General features: G+C 45.6%; 1 protein-coding gene across 1 annotated transcript; it reads right to left on the reverse strand.

Moving 5' to 3' along the window:
• Positions 1 to 382: 382 nt before the first annotated feature.
• LOC106750491 (homeobox protein abdominal-A homolog) lies at positions 383 to 23,551 on the reverse strand. Its single transcript, XM_014630868.1, has 3 exons — positions 22,798 to 23,551; positions 18,626 to 18,658; positions 383 to 783 (listed from the first exon to the last, which is right to left on the reverse strand). The coding sequence occupies exons 1-3, from the start codon at positions 23,549 to 23,551 to the stop codon at positions 383 to 385; spliced, it is 1,188 nt and encodes a 395-aa protein (XP_014486354.1).

The raw sequence follows: 23,551 nt of genomic DNA on the forward strand, positions 1-23,551 counted from the left end.
AAGAGAGAGAATCGACTCGGCAAGGCGCGTTCGTCGTACCTTCTTGTTTCGCGCAGAAGAAGACCGCTCCTTGAAATCTTCTCCAGATCTCTTTAAATTCTCACTATCTTCTCCCTTGTGATACAAAACTGACGGTGACCGCATCCGCAAGGTTTCTCTACGCGTACTCACACACCGTGTCACCGACTCGAGGAGGATCGCAATAACCTTCGCGTCGGCCTTCGTCTCGTACCTGTTTTTTCGCGCGCGAAGATGAGAGGAGGAGAACTCGGGGTCTTCTATGCCGATCTTACCAACTACTTCGCATCGGTGTCTTCGTCCAGGCCGCTCCAGTCTCTTGTGTCTTCCTTTAAAAGAAAGAGAGTCGGCTCAGTAAGGTATCCTATGTGGGTACCTTACTGACTGCCTTCAGAAGATCGCTTTGCGTTTTGTCCAGGCCGCTTACGTGATGCTGCTGCTGATGCTGCAGGGCAGCGCTCTGTTGCTCCTGCTGCAGCTTCGCCTGTTTCTCCGCCTGCTGCTTCTTCATCATATCTTGCTCCTCGCGCTCGCGTCTAGCCTGCTCGTTGATCTCTTTCACCGCCCTCAGCTCCTTCTTCAGCTTCATTCGCCGATTCTGGAACCAGATCTTGATCTGTCGTTCCGTCAGGCAGAGCGCGTGCGCTATCTCTATTCGCCGTCGTCGCGTCAAATAGTGATTGAAGTGAAATTCTTTTTCTAATTCCAACGTTTGGAAGCGCGTGTACGTTTGCCGGCCTCTGCGCCTCGGGCAGCCGTTCGGACCTGAAAATGTTAAGAAATCTGATTTTTGAGATCCCTCGATAGTCTCTAGGTATCTTGGAGAGTTATTGTTTGATTTGCCAAGAAGCGTATCTTTTTCTACGGCGAATCGAAATGCCGGTGCGCAAATAAAAGAACAAAAGGTAATACACAATATATATATATATATATACACATCATAGAGAAATATAGTAACTGGCGAATTTGTGAAGTTAAGAAATCTTTGAGCTGCTGGGTGTCTTTAATATGGAAAGAAAAAATTACGAGATTTACATTTTATAATATATGTATATATACTCCATATTTCGGTGAAAATAAACGTAAATTATATATTGTATACGCGGTACGTTGCATCGCAAAGCGAAAGAGCTACTTCGCTGGGCCCGATAACACTTTTCTCAAAGTGTTAAACTAAATAACTAAAAGTACCGCCTGTCCCTCACGAACAACCTCGAATGCTCCTCGCATCCCGTCGCAAATCTCAACTCTCTCCGCACTTTCTCTCCCAGAAAAACGGCATACTTTCGACTCCTAGCCTATTGCGAGGGTTAAAAAAGAAGGTAGAAAAAAAAGGATGTGCGGAAAAAATGAAAGTTTCCCCAAAAGCTCTCACGTAAATTACTGACAGGGAACCCTTTCTTGTAGCGGTGCTTTATAACGTTTTCACTTTCTCCCTGGGAGACACGGCATAAAAAACGGACACGGGCGACTTTGTGTTTTTTACGGTGTTTAGGTGAGAATCGAAAACGCGGGCGGCGTCTAAAAAACGCAGGTAAAAAACAACTTCGCTCGACAAAAAACGTACCTGCGGAATAGAGGGAAGGAATGTTCCGAGTCGGATGTTTGCGGATAGTAACGGCCGAACGTAACTAAACGGTGTCGCGTAATCACGATCATCGAATTTCACGCGACTGTACGTTGGCGCGTGCGTTGAATGTATTTAAAATCAAAACAATAACGGGTAACAATTTATTAACGTCGGTGGAATAAACGTAAGTATGACAACTATATTAGGGACGACTTCCTCACGTAATAACGATACCGTTCAATTCCGAACAATGTAGTTTCGCAATCAATTTAAAAGTAACTTCACTTTCGGTTGTCGCTACAGGAAAGGAGCGTCTCTTTTGAGGATCGCTAAGGAACCGGTTCCTTAGTGCAAAGAGTGGACAGCCATAATACCATCATTCCCAGAACGACGCTGAGTGGCCATATTATTACCTCGTGATGTAGCAAATGCGTGCTACTGACCAATAAAAGATAGCAAGATTTTTGTTACGCATCATTTTATGAGAATACGAGGCGTTGTGTGGCACACGTTGAAAAGTGTGAAAATTATTGTTACGTCGGTAAGAGGAGAAAAGTCTGGAAAGTTATGCTCGTGACAAGCAGCACAAATGTGCCAAAAATAACAACATTTCATTTTATTACGAATTTCAACTTATAATATCGTCCGTGTGAAAAGGTGAGTTCTCTTTCGTGGAAATTAAATTCGTGATTTAATTAGCGGCATATTTAACATCGGAAATCAAAGAGCCACGGAAGAATAACGCTCGCTCGGATCCTAATTAATAAAACTGACTGCGGCGGTTGGTCAAGGAATCGATTCCACTAATCATGAGAAGTATCCAATCGTGCCCTCGACGCCTCACAATTCTTTCTCCGTTCGTCGTTAATAAATAAATCGACAATGTGATATTAGCTAACTGCAATGTGTATCTTTGGAATATCCGTTAGAGCGATTAGCGAGCGCTCGCAATTTCCTTATCGAATCGGGCAAGGTTACTCGTTTTTATTACGTGCGATCCGTTTATAGCTCGCGGAATAACATATATATCGAGGGATGAGATTATAACAGATAGCGAGGGTATTACCCTATGACAGATTTAAGTGAGTAGCACCATATTTTCTATCTTGTGTCATAACGATAGCCCGCGCTATAGCAGCTCGGGTACTCAAATGACACGCACGTGCGCAATTTCCGATGCGGGATGACCCATCAAGTACGTATCGCTCCGGACCGAGCAGAAAACTCTTGGAGAATGCAGAGAATGCTGATATTGAATTCAGCATGGCCGTTCTCTCGGCAGTGCGGTCCAGGTTTTGCGTCGGTGTGCCCGTGTGTACCTGAATCAGCTCACCACACTCACGGATCCCACTTCCATCCCGCGTGCGTGTAGAAGCCGGCCGGTGTCTGTATTGGAGGAATCAACGCGGTTTTTAGAGTACTCGTGTGCGTCAGTTTGGCACACGTACGTCTGCTGCAGCAGCCACGGGGTGGTTACCGAAGCCCGAAGGGTGGGACATAGGTTACCTTGGCAACCAGAGGGGAAACCATTCCATCCTGCTGGCGGCATATCACGCGAGAGCAAGCCCAGCAGCCAGAAAACCCTTCCTTGCATCCTCCCTACCGAACCCTACTAGGAGCCCACCGCGCCTGGGTCTTGGAAGACGGGTGAACTTGATTGCGCCCACTCCATTCGCCATAAATATGGCCCATCGGCGAAGTGCTGGCGCGAGCATTATCAATAATTTCGAAGAAACTAATGCCGTTGCCGGAATTTATTTGCCGGGAATAAAGTTGCTGAGATAGAAGCTCGCCTAACCCATAATATGCGCGCGCGCGCGCCGCTATTCGGGGCTGGGTGTGTATATATGAAATTACAATGCGGAAAGTGAAATTTTCGCCAAAATCAAGCACGAAATGCTACTAAATACCGTCCGTATAAACAACGATAAGTGTCGCCAATTAAGATTAGCTTGTTCTTCACGCGCAAAAATATGCAAAATCCCTTGTGCGCCGGATTCACCATAAAGGGGCTCGCGCATACGGATATAAAGAGTTAGATACCGTTTATCTAGAACCGTAAGAAGTGTTAATTAGCGTTTCGTGTGTGTAAATGATGCGAAAACAAATAAATTACGATTAACTTCGCTGATGACCCATTGCTACTCAGCGGAAGAACGATACATTGCGTGACACGCACACACCGAAGTGAAGCGATCGTGAATACGCCTGCCGCAGGCCTGCGACTAATTACGCCCATATACTAAGTTTAATATTTGCTTTAGGTCTGCTTTTAGTACGCAGCTCGGGACTTGGAGTACAATCGCGAATGCTGTGGAAGTTCCTCGGACAATGCTCGCTTTCATACGGTGCTACCGTCCACCCGAATTTCATCGAATCATCACCGCCGCGTCATTTGACTCGATGGCTGAGAAACAGAAAAGTGGACAGTACTTATGCGCAATGGTTTGTTAAATAATAAGACCGGTCTTTTTCAGAACGGCCTGTGAGTAGATTTTAGCAAAACGGCACGTGGTTGTATCCGCAAAAGTGCGTACTTTCCGAAGAACACGCACCATACGCGAAAGGAGACGAAGTCATTTAGAGGGACGGAAGAATTCTACGCTGTCGTAGCAAATAAACAAATGTACAGATTGTTTCTTAATCACTGTCCAATATTTCAGGCGGATGGTTCCCGAGAGGTCATTTTACACAGAAAAATTCGTATGAAAACACGTATGTTTATTTCTTCACAAAATAACCTGAAAAATCAACTCCTAAAATATTGGATGGTACTTTGAGAAACAGCCCGCGGCGTATTTATTTATTTGCTGCGATAGCGTAAGCAATTTTCTGTCTCCCCGAATGATTTTTTTTTTCCGTGCGTCATCTCGTTCCAACTCCATTATCTTCTCTGTGTGTAAACACACACGCACACACACACATAGTCTTAGCGCGGCGTCGAGGAAGATCATCCACCAAGTGGCATCGGCAATCTTCTTGCGCGTTACTCAGCGGTGTGAATCAACCTTTACAGTCTATATTATCTGTATACGCACATATGTAACGTCCTACTCAGAAATACTGTGCGCATAAATAAAGCAACTTCAAAGGCTGCGTGATGCAAGAAAAGTGCTATTGCTATCTGGTGACAATCACCGCTGGATGTTCGTCGCGGGTGTGCTGCGAACCATTTTAGCGAGAGAGAGAGAGAGGGAGAGAGAGAAAGAAAGAGAGAAAGAGAGAGAGAGAGAGAGAGAAGGTTCGCCATTGGAAAAAATCCTCCCCGCACGCGTCCGAAGGAAGGTGCGTCGGACAAGTTCCATGAGGGCGTCGCGACGTCGCCGACTATCCAAACTTGAACAGCAAATCGCAGGTTCTCCTCTCGCGTTTAGGCATGTTGCCTTACGGCCTAAACTCTCTTTGTTCGACTGCCGGAGGGACCGTGCGCGAGCCCCTCACCAATCCATTCATAAATATCTCAAAACGGCTTAATTTCGCGGCGCTGCGGGCGAATAAAATCTCGAGTCGGTGAAAAATGTAGACAGTTCGCCAGATGGAAGAGAGAGAGAGAGAGAGAGAGGGAGTGGAAGGAGGGGGTGGAGTGAGAGGAGATACGGCGTAGCCACGACCCACGACTCGCTTGATCGCCGTCTCGGGTCACTGCAGCTTCTGCCAGAACGTCGGAGGACCGAGTAGGAGGTATGCTAAAGGAGCGGGCGGGAATATAGGTGGAATGCGAGTCTGAAAAAAACAAGAGAGAGAGAGAGAGAGAGAGGGAGGGAGAGATGTAGATGAACGAGAGGGATGGACACAGCGCCGAGAAGGAAAAATGCCCACGATAACTCCGTCGTCCGTTCCGTCGCGGTTCCAGTTCCGGAGACGATTTATGCGGCTAATCCTCGTACTTTTCTTTGCCCACGTCTCGCCCTCGTCGCTAGGTATCCGGTTGAGCAATAATTCAAGGCTGTTGTTAGCCGGCGATTATTTAGTTTCATTAGACACGCCAGACGCATCGACGACGCTCTCTCTCTCTCTCTCTGACGTTCATTAAATTCGGAACCTCTCTTTATGACGGCGACCTCCGATTCGGCTAGTCCCGCGCGGCGCCGGAGATGCTGTTGCCACGGTCGCCGGCAATCGAAAGCATAAGTCACGTGAAAAATTCAATCGCTAGGAGGAAAAGGATCCGAGGAGGCGGACGAGAGGGAAGCTCGCGTTAACGTGTGCTCACGAGCGCGCCGGAATTTGTGGATTATGTTATAATTTCCGTTCGGTTCGGCCGATAACGCCGCCGAGTTTTTCAGCCGCGTGTCCGAGGAAAGGTTGTGTTCCCGATGCTTATTGCCGAGCGTCAGTACGTGCCCGATACTACCCGCGGGAAATGCATTAATGTAAATTTTATGCGGGCTGCTGTTCGCAGGTAATTATTGTAAGCGGTACACGAAAGGGGCCCCCGATTAAATCTACTCGCTAATTTAAATAAGCAGCTTTGACGTGCACATTCTTTCGCTTCTCTCTCTTTTTTTACCCTTCCCTTGGGCTAGCCTTAATGCTTAATTGGGCAATTTTGCAATCCGAATGTGTACCGCACCGTAAACGAGCGCCGCCGCTGCTTACTCGAGCGTACCCGTGACACATTTCCTCGGCGGGAAAACGCCGATCCCCGGCGAGCCACCGCCGAGACACATCCTCGCAAAGACCGCGAGCGGCAGATTTACATTATTATCTGACCCGAGCGAACCTTAGGTTTCCACAAATTACACGATCGTTAAAGATAACGTTATTATTTCCGCGTGATAAATCCCGCCGTCGAATTACCGTTGCGCGAAAAAGTATCGCGCGCTTTCATTTTCCGGCCGGGGTCCGGCTTTTCAGAGAGATTTCCGATCCCGGCGCGTATTAAAACGCGAAAGAAAGCGCGGCGCATTGTGCGCGCGGCAACACATCAGCCGCCGTATTCTGTTTTACGAGAGACGGCGGAATGCCGCGAGTACGAGGAGGATAGAAGGCTAGCACTAGCCGAAGTATTAATACACGGATGAAAATCGGACGAGCTAAGCGAAACGTTTAAACGGCGTTATTGTTTTCGGTATACCGCATATCGTTGTCCGGTGAGGAGAGCCGAAATCGCGCGCAGCAGGCGCGCGGTTGACATTTAATCGCCTCTCTAGATTTACGACGACCTGGCCCTATTGTCGCTATTGCGGTACCGCAGTCTCTCTCTCTCTCTCTCTCTCTCTCTCTCAGCTATTTCATCCAGTCGGAACGAATAACTGTCCGATCCACTTGAAGCGGTCGCCACTTCGCGTTACCGACCCTGAAAATCTTCTTCACGCGATTTTATACAATATCGCGCGGTAATCTTTTACAAAATATCGCACTGATAAATCGTGTTTGTTGTGCATCGAAACGAACACGCGCAAACGCGGTCTACACCTGAGCCCCACGTGAAGTTTGTTCATCGACGAAATCGCGTTGGTTTCAACGCGCGAAACGCGCTTATCGCGAACGACGACTCGCGCGAAAAAATTCTTCTTTTCCCTTACCGATGCATTCAGCCGTTGTAACGAAGAGAAAACAACGGTAATGCCGGTGTATTATGAAAACAACTTGAAGAGCGGTCTCGCCGATTTAGAAGCCGAAGCATCCTCGTGCTCACCGATCGGTGGCCAATAGTGGCCGGGCTGACACTGACATTAACCATCGCGGAAACGATTTATCGCTTCTTCAGTTATTACACGAGGAGCAGGAGAACGATACGAGTTCTGTGAGTAGTTCGCGAATCACATGGCTAATGTTCTTAATATATCCGTACGTACATCCTAGCGTGCCCGACTCACGTTTCCGAAATAGCTTGTTCGCGGGAAATTCGGGGGAATGAGACACTTCACTTGCGCATTAACTCACTCAATTATCCGTCTCGATATTCGACTTCCGTGTATTTCATCATGAGATTAACATCACGAGATGTCATACACAAATAATCAATTACGGCGGCGAACAGTGCAACGAAAACGACCGATTTCGCTGGACTTTATTTAAAGAAAATTTCTGTTTGCGACTCATCATTATTTATTTTAAAAGAAGCCGAAAATTCGCCGCACGCAATCAACGTTGCGTTGCAAATTCAATTTTTGCTGCAGAAAAAAGAAAGTAAGACAAAAAAATGGCGGTCTTGTTCAAGAAAAAGAAGAAAAAGAATCGTGATCGAAAAGAAATGCACGATTTCTCGAGTAATCTATATAATTCGTTCGTAAGAGCACGTGGAGGCTTGTGCATGCACGTGAAATAAGCAGCAAACATGATATCAGGCACCACCACAAACGCAAGTGGCCTGCACAGGTGCGCGCGCACACGACACGTGCGCGTGTGCGTGGGCACCGCGCTGCGTAGCGTCCGTCACGGCCGGCAATAGACTTAAATCCTGATTGGTTGGACAGCTCGTTGGAGACTCGTGTGTGAAGCATACAGGTACACCGAAGGGAGTGCTGGAAGGGCGGGAGTGTGTATATATATATATATATATATATACACATATATATATATATGTGAGTATGTATATATATATGAGGGTATAGCGCTCATGTATACACCGAGCGACAATAAAGGATTCCGACAAGGATGGATCGTGAGAGGGGGAAGTTCGCTCCATTGTTCCCGGTGGAACCCAAACGCCATCCATAAGGGTGCCACCCATTATCCGGCGTGTATCTGCCACATGCACACACGCCTTGCGTGTTCGCGCGCGTACAGGAGGGGTAACCAACACTGGCTCGTCCCCAAGATCGAGTGTACCCAGATGTGCACCGTGGCGGTGTCTTTCACGGTGTGTAGAATCGTACCTACACGGCAGCCAACTGTACCGCCGCCGGGCTCCGGTAAGAGCCTCTAATCTCCCACGAAATTGTGAAGTCGGCGAGAAAATTTATAAGAAGGGGTCCAGAGCAGTCGCGCTGATGGAAAGTGCACTCCGGACGGGAGGAGTCACGCGAGCATTTGCACATTTCGGGGACTCACGAGAGACGCCGGTGGATCGACACCGCGAATGAAACCCGAAATGTACAAAGGGACACATTGCGGCTATTCTTTTTCCAATTCGTCGACGCGTCTCAAGCGATCGTCAAATTCGCCGCGAACCATCGGTTCCCCTGGTGGGATCATTGGAAGTGCTAAATTTGGTAGGACACCTATCGCGTGCGGATGACACCTATCACGTGCGGACGCAATACAAGCATGTAGGTAGCACATAAATATAATTGAGTGCTCATAAAGACGCGGGTGTGCGCGCATGTGTGTGTGTGTGTGCACGAACGGCAGGACACTTCCACAAAATCGATAAATCATCCGTACACCGAAGAAATCTAACTGTACATTCCCCGCACGTGTGTATGCGCATCACACACACACACACACACACACACACACACACACACTATCGACACGCGCAATTTTTGCTCGGTTTTCATCGGATAAAACATATAATACACGTTTTAAGCGTTTTTATCAGCGATCGATAAACTTTCGTTACTCTCTCAATGCGCGTGCTTCTCGTACTAATTGTATTACACGCCTAACGTATAACTTGCCTTATCAGGGGATCCCTGAGAGCCGTCAGTTGCCGCGGCTCTTAAAAATAGATACGTCGGCGGACGCCGAGCAGGGTCGAAATACGCGTAATCCCGTTCGAGAAGGTGAGGCTCGATACGAAACGAGATTAAATTTTAATTTTATAATAAAGAATGGAAGCATTACAGTGTCTTCGGCAAACATTCCTCCTCCTTTTAAAGCTCATAACAGAGCCTTGCTGCCTTCTATATTCTGACTAACGGCCCCCACCCTCGCCGTAGCAGGACAACAGTGCGAACAGCTACCCCCTATAGAATCCCTAAGACTCTAATTATGGCCTTACACCCCCACCATATCTCTCTCTCTCTCTCTCTCTCCCTCTTTCTCTCTCACACTCACGCCCTGCACTGCTCTTTCCGACCATTCTCATATTTTCCGACACTCCCCGCGCCACCTCATCCCATTACTACCTACCCCCTGTGCCATTACATGCAAATGCCACGGTTGTCTCTTTCCGCTAATAAAAGTCGTGCCCGTGCAATTTAGAACATCCGACGTTGGGTCACCATAGCTTCCGAAAGATACAGATCGAGATGCAAAGCAAGTATGGAAAAGCAGTGACGCTACGGGGGTGGGTTATTACTCATTAGAAGAGTAGAAGGGTAGAGATTTGGGGGTGGATTCTGCGTGGTTTGAACTCGATATGTAAAATAAGGCGCATTTTCGTAAAACTGTATTACGCACAACTGCATTGGATTCCACAGGAGATTCTTGTTTGTGTTTTCCGTTAATACAGTACAATAAGGCACACATTTCTCCGAGCTACATAAATTTTACTACATCAAATGATAACGTTAAATTAAATCCACGGAAATCCATTGAAATGTCAATAAATATTGATATTATTATGAAAAATATATCACAAGTGTGAGGTGTCAACCGACGTCGTGCATCTCTCTTTCACCCTTTCCTAACCAACCCCACTGACGTCACTCAGGATGTCCCGCTCAGTAAGATGTCGCGGAACTTTCCGAATCGTCCGGCTATATTTCGGATTTTACAGCTTCGAGGTGTTTAACCTTCAAAGTATAGCAACTAAATGCGTTTGCTCTGCACACCTACATTCCATTCTTCCACCATGTGTGGGCAACCCTTTACGGAAGCGTACATATTGGCGAAGCCGTTACCACTACGTCAAATCTCGTGACAACCATTGTACCGTGGGACTCCCGCGAGTTGTCGGACGATCTTTAATGTCATAATCCCACTTGTCAAGTTCGAATTTAATAGATCCGTTAACGAGAAGATTCGCCTGACTCACCGCTGACGGCTACAATTAATGACTCTACTAGCGAGTGTGAAGTTCTATCGATTCTCCTTTCCATTCAGATATCCCCGAGAAATAGTTACAGATTTCCAAGAGTTCGTGACAGTTCACGATAGACGGTGTCCTAATATTGTATTTGGAGTCACCTCATTGAGAACTTTAACAAGATGGAAAACTCCGCGCGCTTACAGTTACAGTTCACGCAAAATCGCGAGACGGTCCGCTGTCTACGGATAGTCCATAACCTAGGAAACCTTTGCTAGGCAAACATACGTATAATAACAGTAACTGTAAGACAGAAGATCTCCTTTGAGAGCACCGAACAGTCCTCCTTCCACCCGCCATACACACTCTCTCACTTCCATATACGCTTCCCTGCTCCTCTTGGGTTCTCCGCCTCAATTTGGACACACCACGCGAACAAAGGGGATTCCGCGCACATGCGCACTCGATTCCTAGCACTGGTAACGATTCTAGTCCCTGTTATAACCTAGCAGACCCTCTAGTCTTCTCTCTCTCTCTCTCTCCCTCTCTTCTTCTCCTTCGCCATCCATTGACTCGGCGCAAGGCACGGGGGCAACTCCTACATGGAACGGGAAAAGCAATGTGCGAATGTGTGAATATGTACACAAACGTCAAACGGAGGCAGACGTGCATTTCGCTGTTTGGGAATCATACCGACGAGATATGCACGGTATGTGCATGCAAATGCAGAAAAAAAATCTGATGTATACGCGCGCACGTACTCGAACGCATACCACTAACGAATCTAGATGCAGAGATGAAAGTGTGTGTGTGTGTGTGTGTGTATATGTTAGTTTGCATACGGATGACAGCCAGATATATAACGTATGTCTGTAGATTCTGAAGTACTGGATGCAGGAAAGTGAAGGAGCGGCCCGGGTTGCACGGGACAGCACAAAAGCTAGAAATGGAGCGTTTGGTTTTTATCAAGGGAGACAAATGATAACGGGGCTACGTCGAGACTACTGAAAGAGCACGCTGACATATTCATATGAAATCTAAACCGAATGGTTCCATAGTGTATGGCACCGTCCTCGCTATCGTGACGCTTCCAGGAACTGTTGCTACCGTCGGAGTCTTCAAAGCGTTCAATTGAATCACAATAATATTGGGATACTTCTTTTGAAATAGAACAATCTTCGATGTTCAATGTAAACCTGATTAACGCCACTTCGTGGTCGTAGTTTCGTTTTTTATAATTACGCTTGGCTACGTCATTTTCTCGCGTGACAATAATAACAAATGTAACGACTCTTCATATTTTTGTCGGGTAAAAGTCCTCGACTGATCGTCACCTGTGCCTTGTTCTCGCTGATTTCGCTCATCTACGTTTCTTCATTTACGTTATCACTGTTACCAATGAAATAATTAAACTTGCAAAATTCGAATAACAACCGAAGATACAGCGAGCAAACTCAATTCTAAACGTTCACGTTTCCTATCTCGTTTTTATAAGTCGACAATATTTTGGGGTACGGTCGTATATCCAATTTCGCAGATGCAATTGGTCACGCCTTATAAATGTGAATTAATGAGGTGAATCAGTAGCATCGGTTACCGGTGAGCATTATGATAGCTGCGAGCGAACATTTTGTTAGCCAATGCCGATATCTTAAGGACTCGTATTACGTTTCTCCCGAGACATGATTATAAAACATAACGAAAAGCAGGAAGACATTTTGTCACGGTAGACCGTGACGTAACTGTTCCTTTATTCAGGAGCGAATAATTCGATGCATAGGATAGGTTGGATTAGATTGGGTTAGGTTATGTGGAAGTTGTTCACAGTAACGGATCATCTTACAAATGAATTCTAGAATCCCGAATGAGTAACTTATTCAAACATGTTCGGAGGAGAGCCGGTCGCACCTTCACCGAAATAACACGTTCGAAACCTCCGAGTGTATCCGGCTAACTACAGATACCTCGTAACTTAACCCAACATAACCTAATCGATCCAGCATTGAACGCGAAAATCTTGCAAGTGTTTGCTCTGTACTAAACTAAAATAACCCGGCCGATAACAACAACAACAACAAGAACAGGTTTCCCCTCAAACCTTCCAATGTGTCTCCAGAGATGCTCATACACTCGCCGTAATTGATCGCCAGCAATTACGGTGTCGCTGCAACACCGGCGACAAAACTACGCACCATTCGGCGCCATCGGTTATCTCGCGACATAGATTATACAGGAGCCCTTGGGAGCGAGGAGGGGGAGGACGGATCCACGCGTTTCGCGATTCGCCCCTTGTCCCCTCCCAACGCTCCCTTTCCCTGCGAACCCCACCTATGAACTTGCCGGTATTTCCCATTGGATATCCATGGCTAAAGGTCTATATCGCGCACCGTCAAACCTGCCCGAATTGCTCGTCGTCGTGTTATGCAAACGGCCGCATTTGTTACGATAGTGTCCGCCGGGGGTCGTCCTCCACTACCGTGTCGTGCCGCAGCGCCGTAGAGACACTGAGGAGCACGCTCTTGCGGAAAGGTGCATGTTTCATCCCGCGCCGGTGTGTAGCTGTGCGGCACGTTTCCTCGCGTGGACAACGTCGTTCCGTGTGTCAGCGCGCCGCATTTTCGTACGCGTTTTTCCCCGAGCCGAGGCCGCTACCACCGCGAAGAGCGCTTTCCGAGCCCCGTCGGCTCCTTCATCTCCCGATCGCGCGACGGGACGGCCGGCCGTGATACGAGCGTCGATCCGAACGAGAACGTCGTCATCGTCGTCTCCTCCTCGATTCTTCCTGCGATAATTAGAGGACGTTCACTCGCGCCGCGTAATGCTAAGTGAAATTCCGTTATTCGCGATGTCGCGTTCTTCTCGTCGTATTACGATGTCGAAATACCACGTGCGAAACGCGGTGAACGCTCGAAGATGTCCAGTCGAGCGGCTTACAGACACCGCTACGAGAACAAGCGATCAATTTAAAAGGTCGGCGCCGAGCGATAAGTACGAGACGCTGTTGGAAATAATTTAATGAGATTACAACAGCGGTCGCGCAGATAATAGATAGCGTTGTTTAGAGTTTCATTTGACACCATAACACTCCATTAAAGCGATAGCTCGTTCTTTAATCAATGGGTGAAGAGGAAATTGCGACTCTCTCTCTAATATTCCCCCGATGACACACTTTACTCGGCGAAATACACTTTTCTGAGCTCCCGTGACTCGTCGGCTCGCTCGTCGATGTATCGTACGTTTCTCTGCATTCGTTAGGTTCTCGCGTATTTCGTTCACGCAAAGTCGGCGAGCCGAGCGGCGGGCTTCAAGAAGCGACGAATCAAAATACGCTTCCACTCGAAACATCGTTACGCGTATTCACATTTCGGTACGCGTCCGTAAAGGGTACGATTTTCAACGCTGTTCTACATTCGCGGATATCCTCGCGCGGTATAAAGTATAAAAATTCCGATTTCGCATGCAGATCGGCGGGGAGAAGCACGCTCGCCGCGGCTCGACGAGAGAGATAATGCAGAGCGGTGTAATAGTCGTAAATTTTTCCCCTCGCAAATAATTATACCATCATAACAACGCGACGTGTCGGGCAATATCCGCGCGTCGTTTTAGCCGCGGGTGCGTGAATCTCGATTTTTCAGGCCTTTTATAAATACAAATGGCGATCATGCGAACGCGCAGCGCGCTGAAACACGCGAAATGTTTCAAGCCGAATGTTCCGGACAGCCAGTTCTATCCTGTAATCCCTCCGATCAATCCGAGCAAACTTTTTCCAGCACTTATGAATTTTGCGCTTCGAATCTTAAAGATATTTTGCGACACGTACTCAAATACAGCATATTACAAATTTGCGATCGAATTTGTGAGTATATAAGCGCTACAGCAATGTAATACAGCAACAAAGAGACACGGCAATAAGTGGACGCAAGTAATGTAAGTGAAAATCATTTAAAACTCGTGGTGGAAAACGAAATGCAACTCGTCGACATATTTCGATCTCCGTGGTCTATTGTTTCCCAATTGAATTCGAAATTGCACGAAAGACCTGAGAACAAAATGTGGCTGGACGAGTTTGGGGCATCTCGTATTAGCCCGGTCCCCTAAAAAAATGCAACGGAGAAAACGAATCGGTTGCGCAAAAGAAGAAGGGTCATAGATGCGTCTGGCGCCCCCTTACCGCGTCACAACATGAACGTGACACGGTTGATTTTCGTAAAAGATACGATCTTCGAAGCCTTTATTTTCACCCGACACGGCACGAAACGACGCCGTGATTTACACTACGCCGAAGAAAAAAAGAAAACTCTTCGACTCTTGTGCCGGCAGTTTTCCTTTTTTTCTCTCTTTCTTCCGCGATTCAGGTAAACTTTATAGCCTTCAGAATGGCGAGAAAAAAACGCGTAACATGTGAGAAAGAGTGCGGTGAATGTTTGAAGTGAGAAGGAGAGCGGAGCTCCGCATGAGGAAGAATTCACGGTTAAAAGTTACAAGTTAAGGAGTTACCGGGGAAACGTACTCTAATAAGCGTAAAACAAAATGCGAAGAATTAATATAACAAGATATATAAGTACGTTCTCCCTTCTAAGATTGCTAAACTCGAGTCCCGCGCGTCACCGAGAACAGACGTGAAACATTTTGGGGCATACGTAACACTGAGAAAACTATCGAGATTAAACGATCCGGAAGAATATATGCAAAGGTCTACGAAACCGTACGGCTCCGTCTCTCAAGTCCTTTCACAGTAAGCTTTAAGTATTCGACAGTTTGGAAAACTTGAGAAAAATATCTTTGAGATTCGCAACTCTTGTGCAATTTTTTATATTGTATATTTAGTCAATTTCAACGATTTTAGTCGGTTTACGTCACCGCGCCGATTAAATGCCCGGCGAATAGCGCGGGGCGTACCGTTCTCCCGAAAGGAGCGTAAAAATATCCGCGAAGGAATCGCGTGAGATACCGGCCGGCGGCGCGAACGAATCGCCGATATTTGGGAATCGACCGGCCGCCGTTCTGAGGATTTGACTGGCGTTGATGGCTTTGGCACGCGACATAATGGGGTACGCGCAGCCGCCGTATGACCATAAAATAAACGTTTGGGGTGGCGCAGGCCAAACCTGGCAGCGCATAAACACTTATATAACGGCAATTAAACTGCTTTTAAGGCCCATAAAACTGCAGTTTCAATAATCTCTGTGACAACACGATTCTGACCTGTCTCCGGAAGCGCAGCTTCTTTCGGGAAACGTCAAAAGCCGGCCCAGCGCTCACGACGCGAGCGTGAAAAGCTCGTCCCTCTCCCCCGTCCGACTCTCCGCCGAATTTTCCCATCGACTCGGGACTTCCATCGAGTCTGCAATCGAGAGATCCTCTATGCAATCAACCCCCTCCCCCTCGATATCTCTCGACATCGCGAATTTCATCGCGACGCGAGGTCACTCCCGCTCGTTAAGAAACCGACGTGGCGCGTGTATTAACGGCGAATCGGGAAGATCCGGGGAGCGAAAGTGGGGGAGAGAGCGGGGGAGAGTTTTGTGCGCGGTATAAAACAGAGCGCCGGATGAAATTTTCCCGGATGAAATTTCGATCGTAGCCCATTCTTTTCCCGAGCCAATACCGGATACCTGCTGGATGCTGATGCGAACGCGAGGGCGAGGGAGGAAAACGTATACGTAGCGTGAGGGACGAGGAGAGCCGGCGACGAGAGATCGGAGGCGGCAAAAGAGAGGGTCCAGGTAGGGGAGGCAGGGACGATGAAATGGGATAATACCGACGCTGCAGGACGCGGCAGCCATCATCGAATGCTAATGAGGGGTTGGCGGCTTTTGGGGCGGTGGACTCTACCCGTACGTAGTGGTGCGCCGTTGCCGGCGGATCGGCCTGATTATAAATTATACATTATCTCCTGCTAGTCCCCGTGTACACACACCGTAATCCAGCTAGACGTCCCCGCAGGCCTCTGAACTCCGGTGGCGTCAGGGTACGTTCGCGCTTCGTGCACTATCCGGAGATGGATTCGAAATTTCTACACCGCCCTTCCCGGCTCGCTCGCAATTTCACTTGGTTGCCCGGATGAAAAATCCGCGTTACGCGACGGGACTTCGGATTGAATATTCAACGTTGCGTTAGCGACATGTGACAGTGATGCAATAACAAGGTCTTTCCAATTACATGACGCAAGCATCGCGAGTACATTAATATAGCATCGATGGAAGCATATTAGATTCATCGGTTGTGCGCGTATTGTTGAAAAAGAAACAAGTGCGAATCGGTGCCGTCCGACAGAGGAACGTAATTATCGCAACTCACTTAGACTCGCGTCGCGGACGATATCAACTTGGCAGCTCCACGAATCTTAAAGCTTTGAACTTCGAAACGTTCCAGAAATTGTAAAGCTTAATTCGCAGAGTCAGAGAATCGAGGGGATCGCTGATGCCACCCGGTGGACCGATGTCTCTCGATGATATATCGGGACCACGCTATGGAAAAAATGGCGAGCCAGAGGAAGGTAGTGCAGATTATAGTCGAATCTGCCTATATATTTCTAAACGGTGCAAATTTTAGCCGGAGATATGTGGACGACCTTGAGGGACAAGCCCGAGAGCCACCCATTTTGCCGATTCCAGATCCGCAACACATTCACGCATTAATCGCATATTAAATCAATGGAAGCGGCGAAGAGTATGGGTGTGAATGGAAAAATGGGAATTTGAGCTGAGAGTTTGAAATAAATAATGCGATAAGCGCGACACTGTTATTAAAATGTTGAAACTGTACGTCAAATCGTAATGAAATATTTATATCTTGAACTTCTCTCTCTTTATCTGTTCTCTTGACCTGGAATATATCGCAACTATTAAGGCGATGATGAAATTAAATTATACACCAATTTAAATAAATGCAACTTAAACGAATTTTTTTTAACAGAATACCCTAATGGAGATTGGTCGTAAGAAATTCGCTACAAACTCATTTTACATAAGCTAATGTTGTCGTTTATAAATCCTTGTTATCTGCCTCAAACATCTGCTTTAGCTTTGATATCGAAGAAAAATGTTTCAAGAATAATACAATTTATTCTGTTATGCATAATACAGCAGAATTAATTGAAACTAAGTTTCGTACGTCTTGTATTTAAAGGAATTTCTATATTACATTTTAAATGCTTAGTAATATAAGTAATTATTTAGCAATCCTTTCCTACCATATGAATAATTCATTAATTATTGCTAACAGAATGTTAATATAAACAGTTTGAACTCGAATTTATAGTGGAATAATTCCAAGTGTGCAAGCGCGAATTGTCGCGAAAATCTGCAAGAATATCCAGATGCTGTTAATCGATGCATAATATCGTAACGACGAACGCGTATTTTCAGTCATCGGGCAGTAATATATGTATGTACAAACAGATAAATTCCCCGTTCGAATATATCGGAATGTAATTCCCCGCCGGGCTAAATGTTCCCGCTGCAGCTGCGGAAACTTCGTACGGTGATCGCCAATGCCTATTTGAAATTATGATCCGCCCGGTGTAAACAAACCATCGCGATAAAAGCCAGCGACTGAAGTTTTAATTTTATCTAATCGGTATTTACTGCGCTATTGTGGGCTCATAAGTGGTTGTATAAAAGATAGTCGCGGGGATTATTCGCGACTAACATTATCACGGTGACGACAGGTGTAGTTGCCCATATACATGTCCTTCTTGCATGCGCAACTAACATAAATGAATAGGGTAAGGATTTAACGCGTGCAGCCTGGTGGCACGATTCACGTAAGTGACTCAGACGTTGACCTTGACTTTCCTTAGCGCGCCTAGTATTACATCATTTTCATCGTAGATTAATGACCGAACATTCGTCAAGTCTGTCTAATTGCCTGGGCCGCGTCGTGATGATCGTGCGATCATCCAGGGAAAAAGCTCTTTCGGAGCGAGGGGATGTGTCACTATTTTATCGTCAACGTTTCAATTTGAAAAATATATAACGCGCGACTGCTACGCTTACGCAAAGATTTTTCTCAGTCCGCGAAAAATTTCTCGCCTTTTTATGTATATTTGTAGAAATATGGAATATATATATATATATATCTATACACACATGTACAAAACAATATTTACGCATACAATGGCAGTAATAATGTAAAGGCAATTAGTAGTAATAATAATAATAGTTTGTACTCACCGCAAACCACTCTGTCAAATGGACTCATCCAATCTGGAAAATAAATTGGTTAGTTAAAACGGCAGAATGACACTTGTTTTGGGAATTACATATAGCCTTTTCTTTCTTGTAACATCAATTCTGATGGTGATACATAACGAATGGTCCGCTTCATTGTTGTCATTTAATTCTTTGAAACTGTAGAACTACGCATGCACGTTAAGGTTACAATGCGACTCGAGATTTTTCGAATATATCTCCCGTAACAAACGCGTAAGCTACATTATGACTCGAAGACGTGCTACGCTAAAATGTACTTAAGGATTTCGGGAAGATCACTTGGAAGTTTCGCGAATAAAACCACGTGATTCTTTTCACAAAGGTTTTAGTTCGATGTAAAGTTTCAAGCGAATAATAATGTGCAAAAACTCAAAGATTAATTGACTAATAATAGATTCAATGAGAAGTTAAGCCAGTGTATTAATAATTTATGAAGCACGTTTGAAGACAGCACGAACATTTAAAAGGTTTCACTGCCATTTCAAACGAGAAACGGTTAATCGTTAGAAATATCTGAGAAAATACCGCGAGAAACATTTCAATCGGTTAAAAGTGACGGTTTTACCATCGACGGCCACGATATACGTAATTAAATCAATATATATATATATACATATGTCAATTTAATGACAAAATAATCTATCAAAAAGCCATTCGCATTCATATGTTGCGCTATGAAGAAAAATTGCTACGTTAAAATATATTGCCGCGCATGCGATCTTTTATTTCTACTTATGATTGAATCAAAATACGATAAACTGGTTGATATTCAGAAGAACGATAATTGCCAAAAGGAAAAATTGGAGATTTATGAGTTGCCGACGTGATTTTGATCCCACTACGGCCTCGCGAACTAAAATCGTCACACTATGCTGTCGGCTGAATCATTCACCTCACCCCTAAGCCATAAAGTTATTCTTACGCACTCATAAAATAGATAAGGAACTTATTGACGCATGAATAGACATATGACAGTAAGAGAGCTGAAAAAACCCGTAAACTCCTCAGAGAAGCTCGAAATATATCAAACGGAAAAGCGGAAATAAATAAAATTAAGGACTTGAGCCACCGGGAGGGGATAAAAATAAAGTCAGGCGCGCTTCGCTGATCTTTAAGATGCGCAAAAGCATCGCTGAAATAGAGGATAAGAAATATATATATATATATATATATATATATATATATATATATATATATATATATATATATATATATATATATATATATATATATATATATATATATATATATATATATATATATATATATATATATATATATATATATATATATATATATATATATATATATATATATATATATATATATATATATATATATATATATATATATATATATATATATATATATATATATATATATATATATATATATATATATATATATATATATATATATATATATATATATATATATATATATATATATATATATATATATATATATATATATATATATATATATATATATATATATATATATATATATATATATATATATATATATATATATATATATATATATATATATATATATATATATATATATATATATATATATATATATATATATATATATATATATATATATATATATATATATATATATATATATATATATATATATATATATATATATATATATATATATATATATATATATATATATATATATATATATATATATATATATATATATATATATATATAAGGGTAGGAAAGTATCTAAATGCGTAAAAGAGAAAAATGGATTGTACTGATATCTGAGCATTGTAGGATTAATTAGATCAACACAATGAAATGGGCCGGGATTCACTTATTCCGCGGATCACATGATCGAAATCATCAATGACACCGATCGAAATGTCGCGACGTAATTTATAGAATTAGTTCGGTTCTCCGGATAATATTTACAACGTGCGAAACACTTCACGCAAGGACGGACAAGCGGCCACTAGTTCTGATCGCCATTTATCTTGTATGGAGAAACGCGCAATAAACAATAATAAAATATAGGAAGGTGGGATTGAATCGTATCGCGGAATCAACGCGATCGCCACATTAGAAATTACACGGGGGCGCTCATGATTCGCCGCGAGCAAAATGACACCTCTCACGAATTAGTAATAAAATATAGGAAAGAGGTCGGAAGAAAGAGAGGAAAAAAGCAAAAGTTCGCGTGTTAACGTCACGCGTTATTATAACGTGTTGATACGCGGGACGGTCCTCGGAAAATCCATTTGCATATTCAATGATTACAACTTAATCGTAATATATTCCATGATTGCCTGTCCACGGTGCAACTTGCATTATATTACTACGCGCTAACCGCGCGCGAGTGCATTGGCACGGGCGAAAGATCGCACGAGAAATTTCGTTGTAAACTGCCCTGACACGGTAAATAACTTGAGACTGGTTGAAAAGCGAGCGAGCGAGCAAGCAGACGCGCGCGCGCGCGGCGCGTGTTAATTCGTTCGTCGCGTGAATGCAGGCTAAGTCGCTGCCGTGTCTAATGTGACAAATACGGCGATTGTTGCAATTGAACTTCATGCCTCGAGTTTCAACCGGCGTACCGTGAGGGATAAATCAAATTGCGACTGGCAAAACGGCAAAGCCCCCTTCCCGCCCTCGTGCAGACCGCGGCGGAATCACGAAACATCGAGCTTCAAAGAGAGAGAGAGAGAGAGAGTCCCACCCCCCATCTCCCCCCTCCCCTCCAACTCGTCCCCTCAGTTCATGCAAACTCTTCTCGAAGTTATTTCGTACGTGCTGCTACAATGTCACAACAGTATCAAACGGGGGGGAAAACGCGAAATGAGAAAAGGCGCGCACGGTTTCGCGGTATCGCCGAGACATGCAATTTTCAGGCGTCAACGTCAAAGCGCGGCAACGGCTCGTTGTTGCTCGCTGCGAATACATACACGATAAATACCGTCGGTACTCTAAGCGGGCTCTAACACGTCGGCGAACAAAGACTCTCCGACAGTGCACACGTACAATAATGCGCGACACTGGAGAAACTTCGGGGTTTACTGCGCTGACGTGAAAGCACCTCGGACCTTAATCCCCCATCGTGTTATTATTCATCAATGATTACCCGTTGTGCAAATTCAATGTTCCCATCGAAGGACTGATTTCTCATAATGACCGCGATTAAGACCGCGCGACACTGCAAATTACAAAGCTACACTTGACCCAATAGTATTGATTTTAGAAGAATCTCACCCCGGCTCGCCCCCTCCCCCTTGGACGTAAGAGTTGAACAAGGTTTCATGCATTCCTCCAGCCTGTTATTTGAGGAGACGCTGGCCACTTGATGAATCTAATCGTAGCGCATCGACGAAGGAAAATGTCCCAGCTACGATTACGTACGTGCAATTTTGTATCTTTCTTCTTTTGTTTTCTTTTTTTTTTGCAACAACAGTCAAATGTTCTCGAATATTCGCGGCAATTGCGCGTTGATACTTTCGTCATACGGGAGGTCCGTAAATAGTTGAACGATCGTTTATGATAATACAACCGTATGCTACTTACACTTCGTATCGCGTACTCTTTACGTTAAACCGATTAATCGCCGAACAATCTCGAGTATTTCCCGCCGCTACGGCATGCTGAAAGTTTCATGCAGAATGCAATCATTTTCACGCGCATTTCCTCGGGATTACGTGCAATATGAAAGAGTGTGTAAAAACATTCAATCTATATGAGCCATCAACTGGCGGGGAAATTGATACTTGGATATCGCTCAGCTTTACTTATCGCGTATGAACAATTAACTGTGTAACCGAAACGAATATTTCACAGTACACACATATACACGCACACCCGTGCACGCATACACGAGAGAGCGCGCGTGCGTATGTATGTGTGCGTGCGTGCGCGTGCGTTACAGATGCGGGAAAATGATTGATGCAGCGACTGTATTTGATTTAGAAAAGGTGAACGATTGACCAAACGGCGGCTGTTCAAAAGGTGAGATCGATCCCGCGTCAGATCGTCGAACCCGAGACCGCTTCTCGTCGCCGCAACGCGACGCTACTTTTCTCCCGCGATACTCGGACGACACGTGCGTGAGGAAAGAAAGGCGGATCTGCAGAAAAAAGATAGACTCACCGGTGATCGACATCCATGGATACCGAGGTATGTCCGAGATCCCCGGCTGGCCGGTGGTAGGTTGTTGGCAGGACGTCAACGGATCGACGACGGCCGATGCGGCAGCCGCTTGGTGGTAGAACTGGGCCGCCGCAGCCATGGAGGCCGACGCGGCCGAGACGGCCGACGATGCGGATGCGGAGGAGACGAGGCTGCCGGGCGTAGCACCGTTTTGATGATGATGGCCGAGGGTGTAGTTGACCATCGGATCGGCCGATGTCGGCGCGACGTTACCGGTGAGGCTGGCGGTGTAACGGCAGGACTTGTCGCCGACAGTCGCGGCGTCGACGGCGGCGGCGGCGGCCAGGGCAGCGCTAGACGCCGCCGAGGATGTGAACGCGGGCACCATGCTGGACGTGGCGCCGAACGCGGCGGCGGCGACCGCCTGCTGCTGCTGATGATGATGATGCGCCGCTGCGGCGGATACGTAAGGATACATGCTGGACGTCGTGCGTGCCGCCGGTGACGTCGAAGCGGAGCTACCCGAGTGCTGGGGGCTCGAGCCAGTTGGGCTCGGTGAATTGTGCTGCTGTGCGTAGTTAACCGCCGCGGCCGCGACTGCAGCCGCGGATAGACTCGATTCTAGGCTAGCGGTCGCCGGACTCGTCGTGCACGCTTGGATCGTGCCGGGGTTCGCGCTTGAGAATAACTGCTGATGGTGGAACTGCTGATGGTACTTAGGTAGCATACTATCAATTATGAATTTCGAACTCAT

The sequence above is a fragment of the Dinoponera quadriceps genome, unplaced genomic scaffold (genome assembly GCF_001313825.1).
Source record: "Dinoponera quadriceps isolate SergipeBrazil2010 unplaced genomic scaffold, ASM131382v1 scaffold5809, whole genome shotgun sequence".
NCBI classification, from domain to species: Eukaryota; Metazoa; Arthropoda; class Insecta; order Hymenoptera; family Formicidae; genus Dinoponera; species Dinoponera quadriceps.

Coding starts and splice junctions, on each gene's coding strand:
- LOC106750491 (XM_014630868.1), bottom strand. CDS start 23,551: ATGAGTTCGAAATTCATAATTGATAGTATGCTACCTAAGTACCATCAG. Junction 18,659..22,797: donor TCCATGGATGTCGATCACCG/GTGAGTCTATCT, acceptor TTTATTTTCCAG/ATTGGATGAGTCCATTTGAC. Junction 784..18,625: donor ATTTGACAGAGTGGTTTGCG/GTGAGTACAAAC, acceptor TAACATTTTCAG/GTCCGAACGGCTGCCCGAGG.